General features: G+C 28.9%; 1 protein-coding gene across 2 annotated transcripts in view; it reads right to left on the reverse strand.

Moving 5' to 3' along the window:
* Positions 1-2,902: 2,902 nt before the first annotated feature.
* LOC126899172 (uncharacterized) overlaps positions 2,903-12,067 on the reverse strand; it is a 19,206-nt gene continuing 10,041 nt past the window's right edge. For both annotated transcript variants that reach the window (XM_050673775.1, XM_050673773.1), the window contains exons 5-10: positions 11,832-11,885; positions 5,316-5,345; positions 4,943-4,966; positions 4,162-4,233; positions 3,131-3,163; positions 2,903-3,033 (exon numbers count right to left, since the gene is read on the reverse strand). In XM_050673775.1, coding sequence (XP_050529732.1) covers positions 2,918-3,033; positions 3,131-3,163; positions 4,162-4,233; positions 4,943-4,966; positions 5,316-5,345; positions 11,832-11,885 — 329 coding nt within the window. In that variant the 3' untranslated portion in view covers positions 2,903-2,917. The remainder of the gene's footprint in view (positions 3,034-3,130; positions 3,164-4,161; positions 4,234-4,942; positions 4,967-5,315; positions 5,346-11,831; positions 11,886-12,067) is intronic.

Below are 12,067 nucleotides of genomic sequence, written 5' to 3' on the forward strand. Positions count from 1 at the left end.
TATGACAGTCTAGTCTAGACGACGGAATATGCGATAACGCGTGGCGTTTGGAGAGTTACAAACATACATACATACAAGTGAAACTAATATAAGCGTGTTAATAATAAAAGAATGGCCTAGCTCTGTTATTCCAATGGGTCACTACAAACTTGCAAGCTGTTGGGTAGAGTGTGGCACTCGTGTATAACCGGTTCGAACGTGTTCATGCTACGTCCAGTCGTCGTTACTTCCTTAGCGAGCGACACAACCTTTTTAACACGCTTATATTAGTTTCACTTGTATGTATGTATGTATGTATGTATGTTTGTAACTCTCAAAACGCCACGCGTTATCGCATATTCCGTCATCTAGACTAATCTGTTATACGCATTCACCCCTCCCCACGCCTCGCTCAATACACGACGGCACACTATTCCTATAAAAATTTATTTTTAGTTATCGTACCCGTACACGCGTGCTTGTCATCAATATTATATATATATAAACAAATTTTTATTTTGACTGACCAANTGAGGTATAGCCGTGTTTTGTGGGCAGGCGGGTCGGACTAACGTTATACCTGAGGTATAAACGGCAGTAGGAATATACAGGGTGTTCAGTAAGTCAGGAAACGGGTTTCTATTGTTCTCATTGTTACAAACAATGAGAACAATAGAAACCCGTTTCCTGACTTACTGAACACCCTGTATATTCCTACTGCCGTTTATACCTCAGGTATAACGTTAGTCCGACCCGCCTGCCCACAAAACACGGCTATACCTCATGCATGATACGTTTACATACTTAAGTCCCTTTACATGTGTATATGTATTCTAATTACTATTAAAAATATTTATTAACACACTTTATTCTTATTTAGAGATATAGAACTCATTCATTCCGATTACAAAGGATGAATCCAGTATCGTCATTTTTCGTCACTACCTCCATGTTCCGGGAGTGGGTAATTTACGCACCTGTTGCTTTCCTTGGATGTGGTAGCCGTTTCTCAGATACCCTCTCCGGAATCGAACCCTGATTTCCCGTTACCCGTTACAACCATGATATTGATAATAACTACTATCATAACATGAAACTAAAAAGTAAAAAATAAATATAGTTTAAAAAAACTAAAAAAACACGCTTTTAACTAAAAAATTAAAAATAATTTTTTAGTTCGATGTGCTTTAAAAGCGTGTTTTTTTAGTTTTTTTAAACTATATTTATTGTACGTAAACAGTGCACTTGTCTCGCGCTTCTACCAATCGGCAGCCGTATAATTAGTAATTGCTCGCCTTGTAGTCTTTACTGATTTTATTCAGTATTAGTTTCCGGTTAATAACTTTGCCACTGTCTCAATTTTTCTCAAGCCGACATCAGATAAGTCATTAATTTATTATCATTTTGTAATTGTATTATATCATAAGATTAATATTGTTTTCGTATGTAAGTTATCCCCTCTTTACCTTTACTTTTAAGAATTTCATTTGCAAAAAAGTAAAAATATTTTTTATTTTATATATACATAAACAGGTGTACCTATTTACTTATCCCCTTTTTATTTTCCTTTATTTTTCGTTTTGTTTGCTACAAAATAAACAACGCTACCACACAGTAACAGGCCATTCCCCTTTAATATTAAGGGGCTGCTTGTCACACTAACTATTGTACTTTTTACAAAAAATTGTTCATGTTATATCATCTTTGAATAAATGTTTTTAAGACATAAGTAACATTTTTTTTTAAATTGGCATAGGTTTCAATGTGTTGTACTCTAACCAATTGTAACTTTCAAAAAGAATACGAGGGAAAATTAGACCCAGTTTCAAAAATAAAGCCTAACTATTATGTATAAGATTGATACAATATGTATAAGATAAAGGAGACACAAAAATTTGTTCAACATTATATTAAAACCAAAAAATTAACGATCAGAAATTAATAAAAAGTTCACAATTAGAACACAATTAAAAATGTGTCCATCTGCCAATTCATAGGGTATAACTATTTAACAATTCGTATAATACAAATAATTTTTTTTATTTTAGATGCAAAATAAGCAAACTATTTTCTTTTTATTGTCCTTAATGCCAACAGGAAAAATATTAATATGAAAAATGATCAAGAAAATAAAAGTATAGTGAAGTACACAATTATGGACTTTCAACATTCATCTAGTATTTCTACAAAAAATAACTAATTTTGAACCTTCCAATACAACTTTTTATATACAACCGTATAGGCAACATTCGACTAAATCAATAGAAGAAATTAACATTTATAACAAATTATTTTGTTTCGATATAAAACAAAATATAAACTTTTTTCTGCGGTAAAAGCTATTGATGTGTGCTTCAAAACTATTCGGTTTTATTTCGGATTTGTTCAATTTAGAATAGCCTTTGGAATCTGATAAATTGTATTGTAATTTATCCAAAAATATTTTTATACTATACAACAAGATTGCGACTGTACTAGCTATTTTTTTTATCAATGTTTCGTGATAATTAGAGCACAGAATTATTTGCATTTATAATTTTTGTTCAGTTATTCCGAACACGTCATCATCATCACCCGTACAAATTTTTATTAATTGACCGACACGTATTTTTTTGTCGATGTTATAGTTTTTGGGAGATAATCTCTCTTAAAACGAAAAATATTTCTACGCTACTATTATAATCTTACGACAAAGACGCATAAACTTGAGGGACCTATAAAGTAACTTCCACTACCAAATGTATAAATGCATATGATTTAACACTCAAATAATAATAAATGTGGTCGCCTTAGTCAAAAAAACTATTTAGATTTTTAATTATGCTTCTCTAATTTAATATGTACGAAAACCTTCAAGTGAATTTTGAAAAACAAAAATTAAATTAAATAATATCAATTGAAAAGAATATTTGTTGTTAGAATTTGACAGACATTAATTTCAAACAAAATTAAGCAATAACTCACTATTATTATAATGGTGTTGCAATTCTTTTATCATAACAGGTTTCAAAAGTTCTCTTCTTTCATACATTGCTCTATTATAATCTATGTCATCTATGTTATCGTAAAATGATTTATTAATTAAATAACGATTGTATGTTATACTCGAGCTGATTAAAACTAATAAATGAATACTAATAAAATTAATCACCAGGTATGCTCTCTTCATTGGGTATATGAATTCCTGAAAAAAAAAATGTATTTTAGACTTATTATAAAACACTATTATATTGATAGTCGAGTTTCTTTTCCGTCAAAATGTGATTGCACAGCATTAAAAAATATTGGTTTTTCAAAAAAAGCATGTCGGTAGCAAGACAGTTGTTTTTACGAATTATCAATAAAAATTCCAGAATAATCCGTCCGGTTTTTGATATTTATTTGAAAATACAGTGATATGATATAATAATATCACTATATATATCTCAATAAAGAAATATTGAGTGTTATATGACGATTGTAATTTTTTTTGATACATTTCTGTTTGACATTTTGTTGAGCAAATCGCGGTCTAGTAAGTAGTCTAAGTGTGTAATGGTGTAAACGGATACAAAAAAAAACGGCAAAATAAAATGAATAGCTCGTCTACCCGCATCTATACTAAAATAACAATGTTGACGTTAACCGTTGTCAACCGATGATCACCGTTATAAAAACAAACAGAAAACGAGCAGGCCCACAGTGTATAATTACAACTCGGAAAGTGTAACTATTGCTCTGACAATGAACTCTGCAACGAGTTCCAAACCCAACCCGAACAAGCAATAAAACCACCATCTACCAATAATAATTTAATAATTTAACGATAGAAACAAAAAATACATATTACCCCAAATCTATGTACTAGAATGAGTAAAGACCATTTGCCGAAAAATCAAATGCTTAATAATATATTAAATAAATATAACAATGAACTAACTGAAATAAAACTTCAATAATTTCTTTTCTTTTTTTTTCGTAAAAATCAGAGTACTGTTATTGGAGACTTACCAAAACTATTAGTCCGATAGCATTATGTACATTTAAAAAATATATATAATTTATAATAAATTATTATCATAGTTATATTGTAATTGAATAATAATTAAACGTATATCCATTTTTTTATTCCAATTTAAAAGTAATTGCGATGTCCATTAATTTTTAAGATTATTATTTTTAACGTGAATAAATGAAAATCACCTGTTGCATTGAATAGATTTTTTTGAAACCAGTGTTTTTCTACGGCAATTCTCAAAAAATTTTCAACGAAATCTAATAAAAATAAATAAATAAATAAAACGCTTTGATGCAAATTGATTAATTTCCATTAGAAAATATTTTTTATATAAAAAAAAAACCCAGCACAGAGGGGTCGCGGCACAATGGGGATGTGACATAGTTGGGTCAAGTATAGTTGATATCTGACAGTGATTAAAATCACTATCATAAAAAACGCTTCGATACAAATTTGTAGATATTGTTTAATTTTAAAAATTTGATGGATTATTCTAAAAGCTACATGATCTCCTATTTCCTTAATTATATCCTGATTACAAGTTTTATGATTTAAAAGTGTAATATATAAATAAATAAATATCTATATATACATATATAAATATATAAAAGGAAATGGAGTTATTTAAAAAAGTATTTCCAACGGGGAACGAGGGAAATTTTTTCAATTTTTGAGGGTACGATTTGTGATCTTTTGACGTATCGTTGAAAGAAATTGGTTCAGTGAGAGCTGAGAAAAAGTGGTAACAGACACAAAAAAATAAAAATAAAATAAATAAATAAATAAAAAAAAACATCATAGTAAAATTAATACCTTCTCAGCTTCGCATCGAAGCTAAAATGTAAACCTAAATAAAACTGTTATAGCGTAATTTTTCGTCTTAAGAAAATATCATGAAACTTGATTTGTTTACATGTAAATAAAGTAAAAATAACACATCGTATCATAATTTATTTATTATCTTACCTGTTTCGTACATCTGAGAAAACTCTGTTGAAAAATAACAAATAGATATTATACTGATAAATATATTAATTCTATTTTAATAATAAAATCGATTTTCTTTTTCATATGAGATTACGATAAAGTGAGGGGAAGACGGAGGAAATTATTTTGGGTTATCAAAACGTGAACACGGTAAATTTTAGTTACGTAAATTTAATCCCAACATAATTACCGGAAACGACACGTGATCTGCTAAAGTTCTTGAAAATTTCAAATTAAAACCGTTGTCTCTTAGAATTTACATTTTTTTTTTTTTTAATGAATCTGATTACGATGTTAAGACATATCCATGTTAACATCGTATTCGATGTTAACCTACAGTTATCGGTCTTACCTTTAGGAAAAAGAGTTAAGTAATTACTACCTGAAAAAAATATATTTAATAATTATAGCTCCATAAAATAATATATTTAATCGATAATAGTCGGGCGCGATTTGACGACATTGCAATGGTGTCAGTTCTTTTACACTCACAAGGGGAGGTCACGGTGATGGGGTCACCGATTTTTATAAAATTTATATAGATCTAATCTATATTGAATACAGAATCAGACGTATTTGGAATTTTTTGCCAATGCCCCCCCTAAGTCGAGAAAATTGACTTTGAAAATTTTTAATTAGCTTAAATGGGGTCATTTTTCTTCCGGTTAACAACTCGTGTTATGGTCCAGTGGACTATACGTGATCCCACAACACATACACGCTCGGGATCGACGAGTCGTCTCAGCGACTGAAGAAATTTTTTGCTTTTTTTTTCACTGTTTTCTCTTTAAATTATTAATTTTACGGAATATTTGTTAAATTTTTTATAGTAATAATAAAATATATTTTTATATTAACCGAGTAAGAGTATATAAATTATAAAGGAAAGAGATTTTTGAAAGGTTTAACGTTCAGTGCTAGGTTTTGCGTGTAGTTCATATTTTATGAAGGAGTAAAGTTAATCATTTTTTTTTTTCATTAAATAAAATTTATTCATTTGAATTGAATTATATTTATTGATTAATATTTACGTGTATTTAAAACTCTTACATTATTATTTTTTAATTACTATTTAATAATCAAAATTAATAATAATAAAAAATATAATTATAAATTATTATTTATTCAATTGACTATGACTTTTGTCATATAACAAACATACATTTTTTTGAAAATTACAATAGGTTAAATTAAAATATATAATGATTTTATATATGTTTAAATCCTCATAATCATCTCTTTATACATATACTCTTACCTGGTTAATAGTAAAAGTTATATTTATGTGTATAAAAGTTTAGTTTACTTTAATCATAGTTTTACCATTGGACAATCGATAATTTGTACCATCAAAATGTGCTTTGAATGCAAATAAAACTATATAGATAAATAAAATGTATACAAAAATTTAACAAATATTCCGTAAAATTAATAATTTAAAGAGAAAACAGTGAAAAAAAAAGCAAAAAATTTCATCAGTCGCTGAGACTCGATCCCGAGCCTGTATGTGTTGTGGGATTACGTAAAGTCCACTGGACCATAACACGAGTTGTTAACCGGAAGAAAAATGACCCCATTTAAGCTAATTAAAAATTTTCAAAGTCAATTTTCTCGACTTAGGGGGGGCATTGGCAAAAAATTCCAAATACGTCTGATTCTGTATTCAATATAGATTAGATCTATATAAATTTTATGAAAATCGGTGACCCCATCACCGTGACCTCCCCTTGTTAGTGTCGACATTACTCTTAAAAACTTGTCGCGCTATTTCTCTAAAAACTGCTATTTAGAAATAAAAGATAATTATACAGCTCTATAATAACACTTCATATTATTAATAGCTACACGAAAAATAAATAAATAACAGTAAAAATAAACACTGTACAGAGTTATTGTTTAACTGTGATTTGCACAAATCTTTAAAAGTGTACAAGATAATTTTTGGTCCTATTTTCCTTTAGTTTCTCCTTAAATTGTATCAAATATTTGGTTTTTAGAGGAAGCCGATACGTTTAATTAGATTACAAACAACAAAATGATCTAACTAAAAATAATGATAGAACGATTTTCGAACCGATATTTTGGAAGTTTTTAATATACTCTAAAATAAAGACCGGATGTGAAGCGGAACGTTATTTATTTTTATGATCCGCACTGTTTCTCCGAGCTAGAGAGTTTTGATTTTTTTTTACGATTATTTTATGTAATCATTTATTATTTAAAGGATAGATGTAAAAACAAGCTTATTGCGTTATTCACCGGCGACCGTACGCGCATTTCTATTCCATGAAAATTATTAACACTTGATTAAGCATCTGTAATTGACATGAAAAAACAATTAGTAATAAAATTAAGTTTATTAAAAGAATATATATATAAAAACGTTATATAAAACATGTTGAGTTTTTAATTAAATAGGTTCATGTTTTATAAATTTAAACGTGAACAATAGTGAACAAGTGCAATTATTATCGTATCTCCTAACAAGGAATACTTTATAATAATATGATATTTTAGAGGTTATTGTGATCTGATATTTCTCTTGATTGAATGATTTACGATACAGGCGCGGACTGGCCCACCGGGATACCGGGAAAATCCCGGTGGGCCCCCCAAAAATTATGGTATATGGACCCCTTGATACTACGGCAAATCAGTTAGTAAAAGCCAACTGCCTAATTTTAATAATTTTTTTTTTTACAAAAATCCTCAATTTCCTTCCTGACAAGTAAAAAAAAACCCCAGCACAGGGGGGTTGAGGTACAGTGGTGACGTGGCGTAGTTGGATCAAGTATAATGATATCTGACAGTGATTAAAATCACTATCATAAAAAACGCTTCGATGCAAATCTTTAGATAGTGTTTAATTTTAAAAAAATTGGTGGATTATTCCAAAAGCTACATGATATGCTAGTTCCTTATTAATATCCTGATTAAGATAAAGTATGTCGAATGAAAAAGGGTTTATTAAAAAATATTATTTCTCATAAAAAAATTGTGTGGATCCATACACTTTTGAATAAGTTATAGCATTATAAAGTTAAATATAATATAAAAAATAAAATCGAGAATTTTCACACGAAAATAGCATTCGGTAGCCATTTTAGCCATGAAAACAAGTCCAGAGGTCAAATTTTTTTTTTTTAAATTAAAGTATATTACATTAGCATTAATTTATAATATTTATAAAAGTGTCAGACCTTCCGGAACATTTTCAAAAGTTAAGTTGAAAAAGTTGTCATTTTAAATCCCCCCCTGTGGGCAGATAAAGGGTCAAATAATAAAGAAATATATCAAATGATAGGTAAAAACATCAAGCATCTATAAAAAAAAAAATTATATTGATATGTTCATTTTTGAAAAAGTTACGGCACATTTTAGTAAAAAAAATTGAAAAAATTTCGAAAATTAGGGATTTTTAAATTTGTAATTTTTTTGGAGGTTTCCCCCATTTACGGGGAACGAGGGAATTTTTTTGAATTTTTGAGAGTAATGTCTTCGACTACATACGATTTATGATCTTTTGACGTATCATTGAAAGAAATCGTTTCGGTGAGAAAAAGTGGTAACAGACACAAAAAAAAAAACACATCTTAGTAAAACCAATACCTTCTCAGCTTCGCATCAAAGCTAATATAAAAAAGAATTTTTTTACAAAAATCGTATTTTTTTTATTAACTTTGATGTCTGTTTTCACTATGAAAATAAAATAAAGTCCGAAATTTTTTTTTACCACAATAAAGTATATTACATTAGCTTTAATTTAAGATATATATAAAAGTGTCAGACTTTCCGGAACACTTTCAAAAGTTTAGATGGAAAAGTTCTACTTTCTATATGCATTTTTTAGATTTAAATCCCCCTCGTATATAGGGAAATGGTCCGATTTAAAAAAACAATATGTCGAATGAAAGATGTATATAAATACTACTTCTCATGAAAAAATTGTATTGATCCATACATTTTTCAAAAAGTTATAGCATAATAAAGTTGAAAATGGAAAATACAAAATCGAAAATTTTCACACAAAAATAGCATTTGGTAGCCATTTTCACCGTGAAGATAAGATAAAGTCCGAAATTTTTTTTTTCATAATAAAGTATATTACAGTAGCTTTAATTTAAGATATATATAAAAGTGTCAGACTTTCCGGAACACTTTCAAAATTTAATTTAAAAAAATTAGTTTTTTGTGAAAAAGTTGTCATTTTAAATCCCCCCCTGTGGGCAGCTAAAGGGTCAAATTTACAAAAAAAATATACCAAATGAAAGGTAATGATATCATGCATCTATATAAAAAAAAATTTCGAAAATTAGCGATTTTTAAATTTGTAATTTTTTTGGAGGTTTCCCCCATTTACGGGGAACAAGGGAATTTTTGTCAATTTTTGAGGGTAGTATCTTCGACTAGATACGATTTGTGATCTTTTCACGTATCATTGAAAGAAATCGGTTCGGTGAGAGCTGAGAAAAAGTGGTAACAGACACAAAAAAAAAACACATCTTAGTAAACTTCAAATGTTTCAACTCATGATCAATGTGTAATTGTTTTGCGATATTTGAAAGAGAATGTCGAAAATGAAAAATCTTTAGTAGAAGTTAAGGAAAGAGTTATAGCTTTAAAAAAAGTGATTTCCTCTTATCCTCTTATCCTCTCTTTTTATTATATATATTTATTCCTTTTATTTATAAGGCTTATTTGATTTGTTAAAATCAACTTTAATTTCTAAAAATATTAGATTAGATAAATGTATTGCAGACGTCTTTGATGGAGCCGCTAATATGAATGGAGAGTACAATGGAGTCCAGGCAAAACTTAAAGAACTGCTTCCAAGGCACATTCATACATGGTGCTATGCTCACGTATTGAATCTTGTACTGCAACAAACTACTTCGAGTACGGTTGTAGTAATCTCTTTTTTCGGTCTTCTGCAAGAATTATTTGTTTTTTTTAAAGAATCTTATAAAAGGCTCAATGTTTATGAATGTCAAAGTAATTCTGGCCGTCAATCACATTTGATAAATATAGGTGTAACTAGATGGAGGTCTAAAAATGATGCCCTCGTAAAAATATTTGGTCGTATTAATATGTGGACAAATGAAGGCGAAAATGAAGAAAGAAAAAAACTGACCTATGTGTCAATTGTTTTATCACTTTATGAAATATCTTTTTCTAATAGTTTTGCTGGTGTAAGAAGTACAGCGCGAAGTTTACTAAATCGACTCGCGAGTTATGAAACAACATTAACAGCTATGATGTTTCTACAAATATTTAAGTTCACTACTGCTCTGTCTGATTATTTACAAACATCTAGTCTTGATTATATAGAGGCCTGGCGAAAAATTGAAGTAACTATAAAGTCATTAAAAGAAAATCAAAGAGAATTTTCATCGATAAGTGCAGCTGCAAAAGAATTTTCAATATTTACATCCGAAGTTATATGGAAACACGAAACAGAAATTGATATTGAGTTAGAATTACCTCAAAAAAGAAGAATAAACATTCCACGACGTTTTGAAGATAACCCCAACATTGACCCGGAAATTTGAGCTTCTCCAGAAAAGATTTATGAAATAAAAACTTTTAGTGTCGTTATGGTTACTACTATTGCTTGTTTAGAGAATAGATTTTCTGGTAGTAATGAGTTGTATGGTGATTTTGAACTATTTGACTCAAGGCGATTTATAAATATCAGACAAAATGGAATACATTCAAATGGCTTAAACAAGATTTGTGAACTAATACCACATATTGATAAGCATGCATTAAAAGAACAATTACTGTCATTTGCCGAATTCTGGCCTAAAATTTCAAAAACAAATATTAATGACGTAGACGATATATATAATCAAACAGTATAAGATGAATCGGACTTTGAAGATTACATTCAAAATGAAAACATCGAAGAAAAATGTACAAATATAAGAAAATGTAACTCGTGTTTATTGTGCGTGACGAACATAATTTATGAGTTTAATATGTATTCTTTGGAATATAAAGAACTCTTCGACGTATACACATTTTTGTTGACTATTCCTTTAACTCAAACAACCTGTGAGAGATCATTCTCCAAACTGAAATTGATTAAGACGCGATTGAGAAGCACATTAACTCAACCAAATTTAGAGTCAATATTCATCATGAATTGCGAACGTGAATTAGTAGATGAAATAACTAATGACGAAATAATAGATTCCATGTGTGAGAAAAGTTTAGAAATGTTTAGATTATTAAAAATTTAACTGAATATATTTGTTAATTTTGTAGTTTTACATTCAGATTCACATTTTCAAAAACTACATATTATTTTACAATACGTTGCTGAATATTTTGTAAACTTAACTTCTATATTAGTTTAAAGTATTTAAAATAATTTCACTATTGTTCAATTTAACTAATTTATTAAGATTAAATCAGCCATTAAGTTAAAAGTTTGTTTATAGCATTTATTGCGCAAAGGGAGACATTAATACGTATAACTTAAAAAATATATATTATTTTAAATTAAAATTTATGGTAAAGGTTTTAAACAAAAATAAAGAATTTTATTAATACTGATGTTAGACTATTTAATCAAAATATTGCCTAAAAAATACACTACTTAAGTAACCATTTTTGGCCTAAATTTTATTAAAGACCTTTTTTTTTTTGCTCAACCAGCACAAAAAAGCGGTCGGGCTCCCAGGAGCTTTGCCGCGGCCGTGGAAAGTGCCTATGGGCCCCTTTAACTTGGTTTCCCGGTAAGAAAATTGATCCCAGTCCGCGCCTGTTACGATATAACAAAAAACAATTAAGTAATGGAATACGATTTTATAATATATAATACATAATACCAACAGTAACAACGTCATAATAGTAGTAGTAGTACCGTGTCTCATGTCCAATATTTTTTGATAGGCATCATGGTTACCATCCAGAGAATCTATAAAATAACAAAAAAAATTTAAGTACGTTCTACTTTTAATCACGTGGTTACAATCGTGAAATAAATGGCATCGTACTCGTTTGTTCTCGTTTATTCATCCTGTTTGAGGAGTCATGACAAACGTTAAGACTACGCGTTTCGAGACGCAATATAATAGTAAACTTTCCCCCCCCCCCCCA

This window comes from Daktulosphaira vitifoliae, unplaced genomic scaffold (genome assembly GCF_025091365.1).
Source record: "Daktulosphaira vitifoliae isolate Bord-2020 unplaced genomic scaffold, ASM2509136v1 Scaffold_2, whole genome shotgun sequence".
In the NCBI taxonomy this organism is placed as follows: domain Eukaryota; kingdom Metazoa; phylum Arthropoda; class Insecta; order Hemiptera; family Phylloxeridae; genus Daktulosphaira; species Daktulosphaira vitifoliae.